General features: G+C 37.1%; 2 protein-coding genes across 4 annotated transcripts; both read left to right on the forward strand.

The window, feature by feature from the left end:
* Positions 1-8,953: 8,953 nt before the first annotated feature.
* On the forward strand, positions 8,954-14,346 carry LOC110854883 (carboxypeptidase Q). Of its 3 annotated transcripts, none has more exons than XR_004835848.1 (6): positions 8,954-9,351; positions 9,964-10,362; positions 11,724-11,860; positions 11,922-12,475; positions 13,568-13,737; positions 13,823-14,346. XR_004835848.1 is itself a non-coding variant. In XM_035855785.1 (6 exons), the coding sequence occupies exons 3-6, from the start codon at positions 10,275-10,277 to the stop codon at positions 13,656-13,658; spliced, it is 870 nt and encodes a 289-aa protein (XP_035711678.1). In that variant the 5' UTR covers positions 8,954-9,151; positions 9,238-9,351; positions 9,964-10,274; the 3' UTR covers positions 13,659-14,346. The 3 variants fall into 3 exon arrangements, 2 of the variants coding, with proteins under 2 accessions (XP_035711678.1, XP_035711677.1); XM_035855785.1 differs by having other exon boundaries at positions 8,954-9,151; positions 9,238-9,351; positions 13,568-14,346; XM_035855784.1 differs by having other exon boundaries at positions 13,568-14,346.
* LOC118432885 (carboxypeptidase Q-like) lies at positions 8,987-10,150 on the forward strand. Its single transcript, XM_022103311.1, has 2 exons — positions 8,987-9,351; positions 9,964-10,150. The coding sequence occupies exons 1-2, from the start codon at positions 8,987-8,989 to the stop codon at positions 10,148-10,150; spliced, it is 552 nt and encodes a 183-aa protein (XP_021959003.1).
* Positions 14,347-18,851: the final 4,505 nt, after the last annotated feature.

Here is an 18,851-nt window from a genome sequence, read left to right on the forward strand (position 1 = left end):
TGTAAGTACTTAAATGGATGAAATGTGTTAAGTGTCCAATTTACACTTAACTCGTCATTTTTAAATCATCCGATATCCGTCGGACAACATCGGATAATCCGAGTCGGATAATTTGAAAAAATTATCCTATCCGACGGATATCCGAATCGTATTTTTCATTATCCTATCCGACAGTATCCGATCCTATCCGATCGGATAGGATAATCTCGGATAAAAACGGCAACCCTATTAAGATTATAACCATCATTATATAATATTTATTTACAACGAATGTCACGCATGCTTATATATGTATCTAATTAAAGGGTGTTAATAAAGTCCGATCCCATGAATTTTTTGGAGCGCGGTTGTTACAAATTCAGCTGGAACTTTTGAACCAGTGAAGTTATTTATTTCAAATTTTTACCATGGGAGGAACAACTAAACGTGTAAGTCATGAGCATCTTAGAGTTGAGATACAAACATTGCATCAGCAGGGGCTTAAACCTACAGAAATTGTGCAAAAATTGGGCTGCAGCCGCAGAACTGTTTGGAAATGGAAGAACAAAAATTTTGTCCACGACAAAAAGCGACCCGGGCGACCCAGAAAGGTGTCACCTACCACAAAGAGAATGATTAAAAACAGACTTTACAAGAAAACCGGTAGTTCATTACGTAATTGTGCAAGGGAGTTAAATGACTCAAAACGCTATAAAGAGAAGAAGAAGCAAATTAACTATGTGACCGTGCAAAAATTTGTGAAATCTACGAGGTGGGGTCACACAGCTTACAAACTAACCAAAAAACCTCTCATGTCACAAAAAAATATCGATGACCGTCTGAAATTTGGAGAACTCCTTCAGAAAAGTGGCCATTTGAGTGAAAAAAGACTTGGTGAAGAATTGCGCAGTCACATCCTTTGGACTGACGAATCTATTATTGAGCTATATCCAAAATTGAACCAACAAAATGTTCGTTACAGGACAGAAAACAAATCGGATGTACCATCAAGAGCAGTCCCAAAATTCGGGCTTAAAGTTATGGTAGCGGGTGGATTTTGTGCACGTGGCGTGACTCCTCTACATATCATACCAAAAGGCCAAACAGTCAATGCAAAGTATTATATGGAAAAAATATTACCTATCTATTTCGATAGCATGGGGAACAAGGAAATATTTCCGAATGAAAGAAAAATAGTTTTCATGCAGGATGGTGCTACAGCCCATACAGCAAAAGCGAGTTTGAGTCTCATCAAGACGCAAGTTTCAACGGTCTGGAGCAAGGGGGTGTGGCCCGGAAACAGCCCAGATTTGAATCCCCTGGAGAACCTGTGGTCCATACTTAAGGAAAATGTATACAAAGAACCACAACCCCGGACGAGGGAAGAGCTAGTAAAAAAAGTTCAAGATGTATGGAATTCGATTCCCACAGACACATTGGAAAAATTAGCACAGAGCCTTAAACAAAGAGTTGAGGGCATGGTTAAAGTAAATGGTAACAAGACCAAATACTAAGGTAGATATGTCGAACATTTTTTGTAAGTATCACGGGTAGTTTTTTTTTATACTAGCCTTCACTTTTTTACAGGAAAAATGGGATCGGACTTTATTAACACCCTTTATATAAATTCATACGTATATTTGGACTTGTCGAGTAGAAGTACAGTATAGGCAGAAAGTCATTATACCCTCATACTTTTTGTACATAAAGCCTCATATTGTTCGAGAAGCTTGAGAGGATGAACTGCAATTTTGCACAATTACTTACTATGATGCAAGGTTTCCGGAACCATACTTTGGATGACGGCGTGGCACAAGCAACGACACGGTGAAATTATATCCAAAATTCCGACAGGAAAAAAGTCTTTATACCCTTTGACTTTTTGGTACTTTTAATGTAATTTTTGAAAATAAAATCTTAAATCGCCCTTCACGCACCAAATGATTCATTATTAATTGAAAAATCGCGAAAGATAACGCACGCGGGAAATAATGTGTGGATAATAACGTGTCGAGCCTGTATGTTATGTCCCCGCATGGTTTGTGCAAGATCAATATTGTACACGTCGATTATTAAGGCAGTTCCTAACGAACCTCTTTACCTATTGGGCACAATATGCTGCGGTTGCATTATTACATTAAATTACATAGAGTAGATGGACGCACCTGAGCATGAGAGAGGAGTGATTGAACAGGTGATGCAAGTTGTGTCCTGTGCGAAAGAAGCTTTAAATTCCAGCAATGTAAAAATATGCCAATAGTGAATAATTTACGACGCGCGCCTATATCTCATGCCATGTTTAAATTTGTCATAAATAAACAGCCCCTGCGGCGCAAATATATCATCCCCGACCGTTATGTACATATACTAGAACAACATGGATTTAAATTTGGTGGAACCTTCATTTCATCCTCTACATTCTCTAAAATTTTTTAGCGGGAAATAATGAATGCAGACTGTTACTGCCAGTTCTGCAGTTCGTTTGTTTGTGAATAGTGACGACAGCTATAGTGAGTAGTAGAGTTTTTGAAATGGCCATGCTCACACACCTGTGTACACTCTGTATGTTGTGTCCCGCGTGGGTTGTGCGAGAACAATATTGCAAAGGTCCGTTATCCTAGCCATACCTGATGAACTTTTTCACCTATTGGGCACTATATGACCTTATAGCTAATGCGACTCTCGAAACATTATTAGATAGAGTGAAAGACGGAAAGGTGCAGGAAGGAAGTTTTTTTACCCCGTTCCTTACTTTCAGATCTTATACTCAAATTCCAGATAGGCTGGCATTTGCAATTTCGTATCTAAAAATCAGGTCTTCATAATTACTTAGAAAATAAAAACGATTCAGTGGTAAAATTGAGCTCGATTGAGTTATTTGGATTTCACAATCAATGTGATTCTTGGGTTATACAATTTAGGTAACCATGACGAACTTGTTACATATTAGTTGCATCACGGAATATTAGGAGCAGGTTTAAGTAAGGTGAGATAGTTTTAATTAATTTTAGATAATTATTTAAAATCCATAATTGGAGTTTTTATCGGTCCACTATGTTTCACATCTACATTTCTGCTAGCAATGAGCTTTGCGATTCTTGTGCAAATGGAATGACAGCTTGTAAACTGGAGATAATATTAGTATACTCGGTATTTCTTGGTATCCTTAGTATCGTAAAATACTTAGTTTACGAATAAAAAACCAGGGGACAAGTTTCGTAAAAATCATAACCTTGCTAGCCTGACCTTCGGGTACAAAACCTTACTAGGTCTACAAAATCTTGTAACCATCATACATTATTTTACGATATGAAAAATACAAAGGATGCGAAATAAAAATGAATACCCTCTATGGTATAGCTAGTTCGTAGATATTACTAAAATTATGAAAATATAAAATTACAAGGATTAATAACACCTCGCGACGCAATATGATTTCTTATGTGACAAAATTGCAACCTTTTTCCAGTCGTGAACCTGATACGGGAAGTGCAAAAAGTAGAATGGTCCATAATATGTATTTCTTGTTTTTTTTGTTTTGTTCTGAAAGAGGCCACGCTTTGGGGGTTTTGTTTAAGTACCGAATGGGGAACTCCATGAGTTATGGTAATGGACCTGATGTCGATAATCTATTTTTTTGAAATCCTTCAAGTATGTGTTAGAGGACCTTAAAATATGCAGAAAAATCATTTTCCCCGAATTTTTGAGGTTTCCATGGGGCTGATAGGAGGGGGTGTGGCTTCGGTTGAGATACCACCTTTACGCAGCCGCTATTGCACACAGGGGCTCCAAATTTCACATGAAGTTACCATGGGCCAATACAATTGCGGGTCTTCTTCTCTTTTTTTGCAATTAGGTCACAGTGACCGTTTTTAGGTCAAAATGTGCATTATTTCAAATTTTGACGAAAATCGTCTCACATAACCCCATACATGGGGGATCGTTAGATAGGTCTTGGCAAGAGGATTCAGAATATATATACTTTGTCGGATGTTTGGCCACCCCCTGACCTTCTAGAGGCAGAAGAATGTGAATTTTCAATCTCGCCGGATTTTAACATAGCAGCAGATTGGGGATCTAATATAGAAATAGATGGGACAAACTCAAAAATATTGCTCTGACTCTGGAACACCAAGGAGTGGTCATACACCCCACAAAGTATATATATTCTTAATCCTCTTGCCAGGACCTTTCCAACGATACCCCATTTATGGGGTTATGTGAGACTTTGACTTTTCAGACAAATTTGACATGCCATGAATTTTGACCTAAAAACGGTCACTGTGACCTAATTGCAAAAAAAGAGAAGAAGACCCGCAATTGTATTGGCCCATGGTAACTTCATGTAAAATTTGGAGCCCCTGTGTGCAATAGCGGCTGCGTAAAGGTGGTATCTCAACGGAAGCCACACCCCCTCCTATCAGCCCCATGGAAACCTCAAAAATTCGGGGAAAATGATTTTTCTGCATATTTTAAGGTCCTCTAACACATACTTGAAGGATTTCAAAAAATCGATTTTCGACATCAGGTCCATTACCATAGCTCATGGAGTACCCCGAATATGACATTTCCTTTGCAATCAGGCTGCAGAGTCTTCAATCGTTGAGGGAGAAAGTAGGGTCGTTGATGACTTCGATTTCTACATAATTGTAAATGGAATTTTTCACGGTCAAATTCAATCTGTAATTTTTATTTAAGTATGTACTGATTTCATTATTGCCAAATCGTTTACCTTTTTTCCTTGATTTTTTTTTAACGTTCGACGATTTGATTAGCTTTATTATTGGGCTTGTACATATCTTCCATCTCGGTGAGTGGGTACCTGTAGGGTTGAAATATTGGACATATATATATTTTGAAATACTTCAAAAATCCTTCATTTTTACTATATGTACGTAATCTAATTTAAAATAAATATACTACAGCTTAAGATACTACATAAAATATTGTTGTATTTATGAATTCCTCAACGCACCCACAGCATCTCATAGACCAAATATTTTGAGTAGTTTTGTACTTTCGAAATAAAAACATCAACTTTCATGTGCAAGCTTGTGAACAAAAATTGTATTCTTCCTTTCCAACCAAAATTATTTTCGTATGTACAAGTACCAAATTAGGTATGTATGTATTAAGTTTAATATTGAAAATTCTCACAACCAGTCAGATGCATATTTTTAAATTCGAGAGAAATATATACATATCTTTAAATTGGCGCATCTCGTTCTCTCTTTCTCCGATAAAAATATATGTATACATATATTTATGTGCATTGGTACATATGTATATACCAATGCACAGAAATGTGTGTAGAATTATGTAATATGTATGTATGTATGTAAAATGGTGACAAAACTTACTTCTTTGTTCGAGTTCGCTTAACTAGATATATGTATTTGGCTTTAGTTTTTGCAGCACAAAACTAATCTCATTTATTCACAGGGTTTCTACTGACCTTGAGATTTAAGAACGTTATTTGCGTAACTTTTCAGTGTTGATGACGTGTCGGAAGAAAATGGAGATGTCAAATTTTTATAAAACTTTTACAAAATACCGGACACGATTACGGAAGGATGACTGATCTGACCCTGGGAAAGTCCAGGAGTGAAGCGACCGATGTGATGGGAGTGATCTTATGTTAGTTGGCGTCGGTTTCGATCAAAGGGTAGGAGGACGTTCAAAAAGACGTCATCAAAGGTGAAGTCTGATTTCACCACTTCTTCGTTAACATCTCTTAAGTAATAAAATTCCGAGTTTCCCTAAGTTTTCATCACAGGCGTACGGGCCCTGTTGCCAGAAGTTGGAAACTGCCACTGTTGGAAAGAAGACTTTCTAGTGTATTTATCTTAGAGAGATTCTCGGTTGAGAAGGGTAGTAACTAAAACAGGGTTCCCAACATCGTGTTTTTTATTTAGACATCTGTCCTGCTAAGTATTCGCAGAATATTTACAGAAGACAATCCGTTCATCTAACTACTTTAATGTAAAATGTGCATGCTTTTGCTTAAGCAGTTACCTATGATAATCGTAATTTTTGGACCCACTATAGAGTTTTTTGAGACTCATACTTTAGAAAAATTATACAAGGGAATGTCCATATTTATATTACGTAATCATTTTTGAGCGCGTGTGGATCAGGTCTTACTATCTTTCCCATGTTAACATTCCGTATCCCTTAATATGTATATACTTGGGGTGGGTGGGTACTAAAATCGAGAGTTTTTGATAACCTAATATATGGATGGCCCCCAAGCACATGCATGAAAAAAGTATACTACAAAAAACCGTAATTAATCGGGCTATTGATTTTGTAAATAGTAATTTCCTTGCACATTGTAAATTTTTCAATACAATCCCAACACCTAACGGTAAAGTCGGCTATGACCGTGCCGACCAAGTCATACATACATATGCACTCGAAGCGGTAATGACTCTACACTAGTTTCTAAGAGTTCACAAATTCACAAATATAATAAATATCCAGAACTGGCACCCTGTCTTGCCGGGTGATTAAAAAAGGGGAGATTCTCTACCCGGCTGCACTACATGATTAATCACGTACCAAACTGTTTATCTTTGTACTTGAATGCCTTTCTATTCACGGAGGGTGAAAAAGGCAATTTCCTCCATTCATCATTTCACAATAAATATTTGTTTAGCGCGTACAGCGCTAGGAGAGCTTTCCATTGCTCTGGTGCTTAAAACGTTATTGAGATGCATTGAATGAAAGTAATACTTTTTCCCCTGCATTCACACATTAATGAAATTGAATACAAGATTTGGAATAGATACATTTCTTGTCCACCATTTTACTGAATTGTTATTTCTCACGAGTACTCTGCTCAATTTTTGGGTACTGGATGGTTCTTGGAGGGGTTGAGATTAAACTTATTTATGTGGGGAGGCAAATTGTTCTCATAATAGCGCAAGGGAACCAGCATAAAGTATGTCATGGATTTTAGAAAAGAGAATACGAGTTATGACCTTTTATCGTGGTGAGTTCAGGATAACGTATGACAGATGTGAATCAACGCGGGGTTCTGGCCAAAAAAATCCCAAAATTGGATCGCATACTTCATTTTGGGGAGTCGTAAGTTTTGGGAAATTTATTTCACGGTCTGGCGAGAAAATTACCTAATATGCGTTAAAGTTAAAGTGTGCCCTTGGAATAATTTGTATTTTCGAAAAAAACTAGTATTGTTAGTTATATTTTGATTTTCACCTACTGTATTTATGAGGGGCCGTTCATATATTATGTAACTCGATAGGGACCCCAAGGCTCCAATGACATCTATCGTGCTTATATATGTGACACACGTTAAAGGGGGTTGTAAAATATCCACACTTTCTCATTACATAATTTATGAACGTCCCCTAACTTCCATTCATTTAAAGTGAATACTTTTCACTGCAAAGTGAAAGGTAATTAATATTTTCATATTTATCTACCCAAATTGAGCGGATTCGCACAAGGACTAATTTCGCACTGCAGCTCAATTAGAAATCTTGCTAAGCTAAAAACATTATTTTTTATGGTTAGGGGATTGAAAAACTATGATTTCAAAAATTTCATAAATTTGTAACAGCTACTATTTTATTGTGTTATACATAATTTGGTTCCCATTAGTTACAGATTTAATTGCAATTTCTACAGCGTTTAATAGTAAATGTTTTAGAAATCGCTAAATGCAATTGCTTTCAGCTTTATGTTTAGATTCAAGCATAATGGAAACGTTTTGGATACTTCAATTCACTTAATTATGTAATTTGGATGCTAAATTATTTGGTAATAATATTGGGCGTACTCACCGCAACTTCTTATTTCGCATCGCAACTCATTTAGCAAACTTGCGAAGATCAAAATATTTCTGTCGTGAGGGGATTCGCAAATTATGACTTCGCAAAACTCTTTTATCTCGCAAATCTACAGAAATACACCTATTTTGGCATTGTTTCCATGCATTTCTGTAATTTCTCTGGCAGAATTACTTTACGAAATAAGGACATGCTCAATTGCTGGGTAAATTTGCGAAAAAAATCCCATGGTTTTCCAGCAAAATTTTTGCGAAATCTCGCATATCTCGCAAAACTTCGCAGGTTATGTTGCTATGCTCAATTTGCGAGATATTCGAGATATACGAAGGTTGACGTGAGTACGCTCATTATTTGGTAATAATATTACCAAAATGTAATATTTGGTGATATTACATTTTGGTTGGACAAAAAAATCGATTGGTTGCAAATGTTAATGTTGCGAAAATTATAAATTTTAGTTGGAAGAAAACAAATTTTGGTTGGAAGAATATAAATTTTTGTTGGGCAATATAAATTTGACCCATTTCATTGTTGCTTGAGTCTTGTCGTTATGAATTATGATAAAATTGTCGGGAAGACGGATTTTTAGATCTCAACTTGTCCAGTTTACATAATCTCAAAATCTGATTCTCGCGGTATATGTAAGTACCAGTATTTTTCGTATCATGTCACAACCTTTAAATTGAGAGTTATAGACACTCTGCAAGTTCTAGGTGCAAGATGAGGCTAGTTTTCTTTCTTGTCTCTTATGCATATTTTACAAACTGCAATATTAAAATAGTCCCAGAGGTGAGAAAACAATTTGTCAGAATATATAAAATACAGAACAGGTTTTTCACATTTATGCATGTACAAACTATCTACATACTTGATTTTGCTCATAATCAGCATGGTCGGAATTTCCCACGATTACGAAGTAGAGTCAATTGCTTACTTTACCACGTAAATGGATACATACATATTCCTCACCCTTCGTAGCACACCAGTGATGCGTATGTAATCTAATGAGTTTTCTTAGAAACCTGATATAAAACTGAAAATATTATGTATGTATCTTAACGTGTGAGAGGTCGTCAACGCTGTCACCTCCAATCACCCTTCTCGTAAATATTTGTTTGCATAAACTGGACTGCTTTAGTTGAAATAATCTCAGTCGTCGTTCGGCTTGTGAATTAACCTGTTTCAAATTAACAATGTCTCTTCCAATGATTTTCGCTCTGATTTTCACCCTGTTTTTGTCATTTTACTCCTCCGTCTTGGCATTGACACCTTTATCGGAGCCACCAAAAGGGGATCCAAATTGTCAAAATGTGTCTTCCATTCTTGAAGAAATTCGTACCTACAAAAATAAAGTCCGGGTAATAAATGAAGAAATTATGCTGGGCTCATTTAAAGGAAGTGCCCTCAATCATTTGACCGATTTTGTGGACAAATTCGGTTCCAGACTTACTGGTTCGGACTCTTTGGAAAAATCTATTGACCACGTTTTGAAAATTATGCCGGAAATTGGGTTTGAAAATGTACATTCGGAGGATGTCATCGCTCCAAAATGGATCAGGTACATACATACATATTTTTATATATAAAACCCGAAAGAAAAGCCAAATTCATTCGTATCCTTCGTATTCTTCGTATCGTAAAATATGCATGTAAGTTACGAAAGTTACGAAATTTTGCAAGCGTCGAAAAATTTTATTATTGCCAATTGCGTTAATTAACGCAATTGGCCAATATTCACCCTGTCTTTTGTCTTCAAAACCCATAACTTATAAACTTTGTCAGTTTTTTTTAACAAATAATTATTCAAAATTTTATGTACTGAAGTTTACAAAAATTTTTGTAAGTAAATTTTCCTTACAAAGATTTCCATAATTTTGTAAAAATTTATAAGTTACGGAATTTGCCGATTTTGCAATGTTACCAAGGACTGCGTGAATTGAGTAGATGTTTATATATTCTAGATATGAAGTTGTGTTTATAAAATAATTTTACAAAGTGGAAAAAATAAAAAAGACGCCATTGATTTAACCAAATTTACAAAAATTTGCTACCTAATTTTCCTGTAAATAAACTTTTGAAAAGTGTGTAACCTTGCAAAGTTTACAGCATTTGCAATGTTACCAAGGCCTGCCTGGATTGCTATAACGATTTTTTTGTACATATCAAACAGAGGAGATGAATCACTGAAATTATTGAAACCTTATCCCAAAACGATATCCCTACTTGGACTTTTACCATCCGTTTCAACTCCGAAGGAAGGAATGACAGCAGAAATTATTGCCGTCAACGGATTTGACGAGTTAAAAAACTGTTCAAAATGCATCAAACAAAATCATAGTTTTCAATCAACCCTTTGACAATCCTGTCGATGGAATAAAATATCGTCAATTCGCTGCCATTGAGGCTTCGAAACTGGGTGCGGTGGGAACATTGATAAGATCATATGCGACATTCACGCTTGGAAACCCGCACACCGGCCTCATGTTTTACGAGGGGGGCTCCTTACCAATCCCATCGGCAGAAATATCCATTGAAGATGCAGATCTGTTGTATCGCCTCTACAAAAAAGGTATGTATGTAATTTGTATTTCTCGGAATTAAAGTTGCTGCCACTTGGCATTAAGGTTATACCGGTCCGTAAAAATTTGCTACGGATATGGCAAAGCTGTAATACCAAGGTATTTTATTACTATATGGTACTATCGTTCATCCAGAAAGTACTGAGCAAGGGAGGCTAAATGGCCGACCACTCCATAAGTAATAACATGTAAAGTTTCGAAATTAATTGCACGGTCATTTCTTGACGGATTTTCAAAATGGCGCCCGTTTTGGAAACCTTGGACCTTGGGGAGAAATATATATTTTCAGATTTTTCAAATTCGGGCACACCCCCTCGAAATCCAGGTCACAAGGTCAAAAAACAAGTAACACTTCTTTATCGGATTTTAAAATTTTACGACTGGATTCGACGGACCTGGGGCTAAATTCTTGGCGGAAATAGTCAGGTCATCATATTCAGCGACTAGTAGGCCGCACCCCCTGCTTTGGAGTCACTGTGGGGGTGGTCAAATATCAAATCAGCACACTTAATGTAGTAAAAATTTCCCCCCACCGTAGTTTCCGAAATTCAACGTCTCCAATACACGTAATCTTACCAAGACCTCCTATGTGAACGACATAGGAGGGACTTCCCATTGTCGTAGACCCCATGGCGACAGGGGGTGTGGTTATCGGCGCTTCTGCCAATACATTACCAATGCACCCCATGCGACATATCATTCTTCTCAGGACGTTAAGGAGATTTCAGTGGCACATTTCATATTTTAAAATGGCACACCCCCTGTGGGTGTGGCTATCGGTATCCAATGGATAAATTTAAACCTGGTCATGCGACATATCAATTGGCTCAGCTCGCCAAGGGGATTTCAGTGACGTCGTTAAAATTTTGTAAGCCACACCCCCTGTGGGTGTGGCCGTCGCTATCCAGGGAATCAACTTAAACCTGGTCATGCGACATATCAATTGGCTCAGCTCGCCAAGGGGATTTAAGTAACGTAGTTTGAATTTAAAAAGCCACACCCCCTATGGGTGTGGTTATTAGTATTGATATTTGACCACCCCCACAGTGACTCCAAAGCAGGGGGTGCGGCCTACTAGTCGCTGAATATGATGACCTGACTATTTCCGCCAAGAATTTGCATGGAAATGTGTGATTTCATGCGTTACAAAAATCGTCATATCATGACCAAAAGTGATTTTTACACGAAAATTTTATTAGATTGGGTCACTAGTATTAGATACTGCATTAAATGTATATAATGAGAATGCTTAACTCGATAAGCAGTCGGGGACCTTCCCTTGTTAGTACCAGATTTCTTAGGATTAGTGTGTGTTTAGTTTCATAATTACATGTATGCTTTTTTTGTACAGGAGAAAAAGTTGAGGTGCATTTTAAGCTCTTGAACGAACATGTTGGAAATATTACGACACGAAACTCTATCGGAGATTACATAGGATCATCAAAACCGGATGAATTCGTCCTAATTGGAGGACATGTTGACAGTTTGGTGGGTTAAGGGTTTAGCTAAGATCACCTCACTATGAATATAACATAAGCAATAATTTTAGGATGCTGGACAAGGAGCGTTGGACGATGGCTATAGGGTAATCCTCTCGTTGTATGCGGTCCAAGTTCTTCAAAGACTTGGATTACGACCACGCCGATCGATCCGAACAATTATTTGGAGTGCCGAAGAAGTTGGCAGGGTTCCTTTGGGAGCAAAACAATATTTGGAAAACCATTTAGACGAGCTAAAAACAAAATACAGCATATTTCAAGAAGCTGATTCCGGAATTTTTGACGCAAATGGTTTAATATTCAACGGAACCAGTGAAGCGGGATGCATTATGGCGGAAATTTTAAAATTACTTGAGCCCGAGGTCATCCCAGAGACAAAACTAGTTCAAAATTTCTCCCATCTAAAAACGGACATTGTCCCGCTCATGCAAGCCACGGGGGTTCCAGGGGCCGTAATCGCGGCCAATGCGGACAAGTATTTTTGGTACCACCATTCAAACGCGGACACTGTGACGGCCATAGATTCCAAAGATATGGACGTGTGTCTAGCCCTGTGGACGGCGGTATCGTTTGTCTTGGCCGATTTGGAATTTATGTTGCCACGGTAAGTGTTACGCTCTAAATAAAGTTGAGTAAAACTTGAAATGGCATGTCATATGTAACATTAGATAAATTGTTACTTGGATAGCATAAATTTTACTGAGCCATCTGTATCAATTTTATTGAATCTTGAGTAAATTTTATTCATTATTTGCGATTAAAAATGTATACATCAGAGGTGGGCAAGATCATTATCTGAGCAGATCAAGATCAAAGATCAAGATATTATATTGATCTTTGATCGTCCGTCAAAGCTTTTGATCTTGATCTTGATCTTGATCTAGCTCGGTAAAATCTTCTATCTTGATCTTGATCTTCCAAACATGAAAAGTAGCATTTTGAAACATATTGATAATTTTTGAAAAATAATGCCTTGGTCAATTACTCAATGTACATTCAAGGGAATGAAAAACATTCCTATGAGATTGAATTTTTTTTACTGATTAATGGAACCAGTTCTTTAAACGTCGATCTATTTCCTAAATGCGAGTATTATTAATCCGTCAACAATTTGCGTCAATTTGTGACGACCTGATACTTCAACTATTGCTTAATTCACCAAGAAATGAAGCAACTTAGAACATCACAGCAAACATTTTGTTGTATGTACAACATAAGAAATTATAACAACGTTGATGCTGTCAGCTTTGAATAACTAAAATTGGTTAGACAACCAATTTTGGTTACTTTTCTAGTATTTGTAGCGTGCACAGTACACACTACATTCATTATACACAGTTGTATTTATCGGTTTATGTATAAAAAAATATTTGCAACTGGAATTAATTTGATCTTGTGATATTGATTTGATCGTGATCTTGATCTTTGATCTTTAGTATTCGGCAGATTAATCTTGATCTAGATCTTTATCTTATGAGACTCAAAAATTGATCTTGATCTTTTATCTTGATCTCCGAAAACTTTGATCTTGCCCACCTCTGGTATACATACATATTTACTAATCTGAAGGCCGTTTACTGTACTGTTGAAACTGTTGAAATTTTGTGCAAAAATAAATACTTGCTACCACCCTCTTTGTAATTGTTTAGTTTGTAGCTAATTAATAAAGTTGGAATGTCTGAAATTCTGAATAAAGGATGTCCACTAACGTCGCGGGCTGCCCAATCAAAGGTGCGCTAGGCGGGAACACAGCGAAATTAAATTTCGAAAAAATTATTTTTGAATAGACCAAGTTATAAGCTTTCCATTGATATATGTCACCAATTATTGAGTCACGGCTAAGACTAGGAACACTTGGGTTGAAAGGTAAGAGTTGAAAAAAGAGTGATTGGGTTTCACAAAAATCGAACAAACTATGATTCTAAAATCACTTGGCAATTTTTCAAGCAAGAATGTATTCCTCATTCAAATGTCAACTCTTACATAAAAAAGTACGAGGAATCCAATGAACTCAAATTCAAAGTCCCCACTGGTCGACCTGAAAAACTTGTGACGACAAAAGTCAAAAATCGCATTTAAAAAATCTTCTAAAATTATCCATCAACGACAATGGCTGCAGCGGAAAGGAAGGTCAACATTTCAAAAAGCTATCTGAGCAAAATGTTTGTCAACCTTTATTCAACTGTCAACAAATATCAGCGAATACAACCTGTTTTCTAATTATTGTTCTAATTATTATTCTAATTGTTTCGATAAATGGACGGTTGTGACTTTCGGTAAATTTTATTACGAGTTTGTGGTACATAAATGCTTAAATATATATTTATATTACATATGTACATAGGTATTTGGACATATAGTGATTGATCACATTGGAATGAAATTGGTCGTTGACACTGAAAAAATTAAAATTATCTGTTCAAATCGTAAACAATAATCTTACTAATGACTATAAATATATTATGCAAAATTACATCCAAAGTTCTTGCATTCATTTTCACAAGATTTCAAAGCAATATTTTTCCCATTTGAATAATGAAATACATACAAACCAGAGGTCAACGCCGCCGATTATACGCCGCCGCGCCGCCAGACGCCGCACCGTTTTGACGCGCCGCCGCCGCCGAGAAAATCTGGTCGGCGCTCCGGCGCCAATATTCGGCCGCCGATTTACATTTAAATCTGATGATTTTTTTAATTTAGTGTTTTTTTAAACATTTTTTTTAACTTTTTTACAATTTTAACAGTTTATTAAATATTTTAAATATATTAATTTTGTTTAATTTTGAAAATTGATATTTTAAAAATTTTCGTTTTGAAATTTACCAGATCACATTTACGATACCATCAAGTTCAAATTTACTACTTGATGCTTTACTGCTTGATGCTTGATGCAAAGAAATAGGAACAAAGACTTATTACCTAGTTTAAACACCTAAAATGTATAGTAAAATTATGTAAGAATGTTACAACCAACTGCGTGAAATGAAAAAGCCGTGATCTTTGACACAGTTTTAATGAGCACCTGGAAAGGTCAAAATTCGACCGTCAAATATAATCAATTTTTCTCTAAAAGTTGTCTAAAGTGCATGAAGAAACACTTACAAGGGAAACCTCCGAGGTACCGGTTGAATCCAGGGTTCCCACCTATACCAAAATGACCACAATATGCGATTTATGGCGTAAAGTGGAAATTTACGTGCAAAAATCACTTTTCGTCAATCTATGACGATATTCATGACGAGCGTGTGACCACGGTTGAGAGTAGGTTCAAGCGGCTAACCGTGCGATTCGGAGATGGCAACGAACTCTCGCTTTATCCAAATTCTAAATTAATATAATTTTAATTCTCACCTTATTCGGAATTCTGTGCAGGATCATGTAGATGTGAATTAGTGTCGTTATTTAGTGAGTGGTAGTGGTATTCAACAAAAAAGTGGTCGAAACAGAGATGTAGGTTACAGTGTGCGCATTTGATGAAGCTTTCCATGGGGCATGAATCCATTTCGCACTTATCATATGTTGATGAGAATAACAATTCTTGAACGTTTTTGAAGTCTTGCTTTTCTGTTGTGTATGTACAAGCGTACCAAGCATATTTGCACATTGGCACAAATATTTCGGATTGCATTTGATTAAAAATAAGTGAGTGCATTTTTAGCACATTCTCCCGATTATGCATGTCCAACGCCAATTCGTCAAGCATCACTCTTTCAAAAATAAGTCGTCGGAAGATCTTATACTGACGAAATATGTACTTATCAAGTGGTTGGATAAGTGACGTTGCTTTTGCCGGAATTTTCTCTCTTCTGCAATTTTCGCCAAGGGACGAATACGTTTCTTCGTCGACCTGCCCAGCCCACGAGTCGTATATAAGCATTATTTGCTGATCGCTTATCAAAGGCTGAACACAATCATCGATCCATCGCTTCATCATCTGTTTATCCATTTTTCCCGATTTTGACACTGTTAAATATATGTTCTCTGGAACCCGTAAAGTTTCAGCGACACGAGGACCCAATACTCCTTTTGGTTCCTGAAGACATACTAGTAGTTTCCCATAAAATTTTCCACTCATTGATAACAAAGGCATAATTGTGTATGAATGAGATTTGGCGTTTTGAGACACAACTATTCCGAGCGTATCCTTTTCACCCTTGTGCGAAAGGGTCCGTCTTGGCGTGTATTCGTACGTGAAGCCTGATTGATCAAAGTTGTAAATATTTTTTTCCTCAATTCCTACCCGATTTTCATTTAGCGTCTGCACAAATTCGCATGCTTCGTTTTCTACTCTATCGAGATTTTGATGCTCACCCATCGTTAAATACTTCGTTATTTTTCGCCCAACAATTCTGTTTCTCACTTTGAAGTCCATTATCCATTTTGGACTCGCCTTAAATTTTAAATCAATTTCCCTTGATTTTGACATCGCCCATCTTCTTAAATCCATCTCATTAACATGAATCATTGATGATCTCGCATTCTCAAATCGCTCAAGCACAAATTTTTCCACCTGTTTGAATTTCTGAAATGTTGTGCTCTTCTTCTCTACATATGCTCGCAATCTGGTAATTGTTTTGCTGTGTTTAATTTTCTTAAATCGTCCTTTCGTTTGGTTGAATTTATTTTTTTTAACATTATCGTAAAAATGAAGAATGTTCACCATTTCCTGATACGTAAAAACGACACCGTCAACCAGTTCCTCCTCCCATTCTTGCGACACTTGTTGAGAAAGGCTATCAGAGTTCTGTTCAACATCAAAACTATCACTATTTAAAGTATCACTATCACACACTAATTCACTATATGTATCTGTATATGTATCTATGTCCCCGTCCATATCAAATTCTAATGTGCTTATAGTTTCTAAATCAGTCCCAGAATTTTTGACAATGTCTTCCACAAATGAGAACACTTTCTTTGCAATGTTTAAATTGTAGGTCGTGGTTGGCCTACCGTGTATTCCAAATTTATCTTTAGCCAGTTGCAACACATTCTCACAAATTTTATTTAGGTCTTATTGTGCATAAGAATTTTAAAAACCAAATGAAAATAGAGAAAGATTTGTTTTCATGAAAAACTGAAAAAGAGAATACAGACCATGTGTTCAGCCAGTCAGCAACTTGTGCGAGGCATCGGGCGCCGGACGTCTCATGATGAAACTCTATGATACCCATGCTCACACGCTCGTCATAAATATCGTCACAGATTGACGAAAAGTGATTTTTGCACGTAAATTTCACCACTTTACGCCATAAATCGCATATTGTGGTCATTTTGGTATAGGTGGGAACCCTGGATTCAACCGGCACCTCGGAGGTTTCCCTTGTTAGTGAAAAGATATATTCTCCAAGAAATATTGCAGATTTTAGATTATTAGCAATGCTAATTTAGCGTGTTTCAGATCCTTCCTATTTAGCGTATATACGTTTAGCAATTTATGTAGGCGCCGCTTAACATATTTGATCACCCCGCCGCGGCGCGCCGCCGCCGCCGACCAATATACATTTTCACGCCGCCGCCGCCGCGTAAACCGTCGGCGTTGACCTCTGATATAAACTAATTGATCTAGAGAGATGTGAGGATGATGGGCTTATTAAAAGGGTAAGATAAAATTTTCCGGAATTTATGACAGGACAATGTCCCCCTGTCCCTCTGCTTCCTCCTCCTCCTCTGAATCTACCCAATCGTCAACCTCCGCCCACCAACCCCCAAAATGACACTCAACCAACAAAGGCACAACCGCCATCGCTATAATCGTGCCACATAAGGCGAGAACATAAAACATTGCGGGAAATGCTTCCCCCTGAGAACTAGACCTTTGAACGTTTCCCTCTTTAAAGTTGGAACTGAATTTTAAAAATAACCTTTTTCTCAAATCTGCTCCAAAATCTCGCATATTGTTTAGCCGTCGTGCCATACTCCCGAGTGCTTTCCATCTCCCGTATATACCTGATTCTGTCAATCTTACGATAAATTTTGATATTGCGGTTGAAATAAAATTCTTTCTGCCATACGTTATTGTGCCATACGTTAGAGGTGTATCGTCGTCCCGGCTGTTTATGACCAACCGCTTCTCGGTTATTTTTAGCGATGACGTCAATCGGACTAAGTTATCGCCCGGCTCTAGAATTGCGAATGTGTTGTCCGTCGCAGTTTCCGCGTCTTTGGTCGCCAAGATTTCCTTGTTGGAAATTTTATCCACAATCGCAGTGAAATTATACGCTGTGGGCGAAATGTAAATACACCTGGATACCATAGTGGATTCAAAATATTTTATATGGGGTTTATAATCGTCCCTTGACCAGTAAACCGTGCTGCTTGTGATTATTTTGAGACTAGAATTCATTAAATCTTCCAAAGATCTGGGAACCACGGGAAGAGGTGTAACTATCAAACTTGACGTGATTGATCCATGGTACAAATTTTTCATAAGAATGTAGCACCCCGAAAACCACACTAAAATCATCGGAGCAACTTTTCCCCTTTTTTGCAACGAGTTCACAATACATCTACCGTACTGACTCACCAAAATTGACGTGATTGACATTAAATCGCGGAGGAATACGACACCATATTCTGCCTTGTTTTTAGGGAGATTGCGCATATCCCGGTTAAATTGAATTACAAGAGTTATTAAACTGCAAAAAGGTAAAATCAAGGTCCACGTCCAGTAATCAAATGGGGTAAAAATATTACTAAAACTACTTTCCACTTTCGGAAATTGAGTGACTATGGAAAATCTAAACTTCTTGGTAGTAAAGGTGAAAAACATTGCGGGTCTCATATTGTAAACATGATCACTGCAACCAGAATATAAGAATTCATCAAAATCATTATGATGGACAAGATTTTAATGCCAGACTTGCCAAAACTTGACCTGCGAACGGTGGTGAAATTAAATCCCGTTCCTAACATATTTCTCACGCAGTATGGGAAACACCCGAAGCTGGGGAATTTACTCAGGCTCGGGCCACAAG

The sequence above is a fragment of the Folsomia candida genome, unplaced genomic scaffold (genome assembly GCF_002217175.1).
Source record: "Folsomia candida strain VU population unplaced genomic scaffold, ASM221717v1 Fcan01_Sc011, whole genome shotgun sequence".
In the NCBI taxonomy this organism is placed as follows: Eukaryota; Metazoa; Arthropoda; class Collembola; order Entomobryomorpha; family Isotomidae; genus Folsomia; species Folsomia candida.

What these genes read in the sequence shown, in the direction of transcription:
- LOC110854883 (XM_035855784.1), top strand. Translation starts at nt 10,275, where the DNA reads ATGTTTTACGAGGGGGGCTCCTTACCAATCCCATCGGCAGAAATATCC. An exon ending in GAGGACATGTTGACAGTTTG is followed by an intron (nt 11,861 to 11,921) that starts GTGGGTTAAGGG and finishes CAATAATTTTAG; the next exon opens with GATGCTGGACAAGGAGCGTT. An exon ending in TTGGAATTTATGTTGCCACG is followed by an intron (nt 12,476 to 13,567) that starts GTAAGTGTTACG and finishes TTCTGAATAAAG; the next exon opens with GATGTCCACTAACGTCGCGG.
- LOC118432885 (XM_022103311.1), top strand. Translation starts at nt 8,987, where the DNA reads ATGTCTCTTCCAATGATTTTCGCTCTGATTTTCACCCTGTTTTTGTCA. An exon ending in ATCGCTCCAAAATGGATCAG is followed by an intron (nt 9,352 to 9,963) that starts GTACATACATAC and finishes CATATCAAACAG; the next exon opens with AGGAGATGAATCACTGAAAT.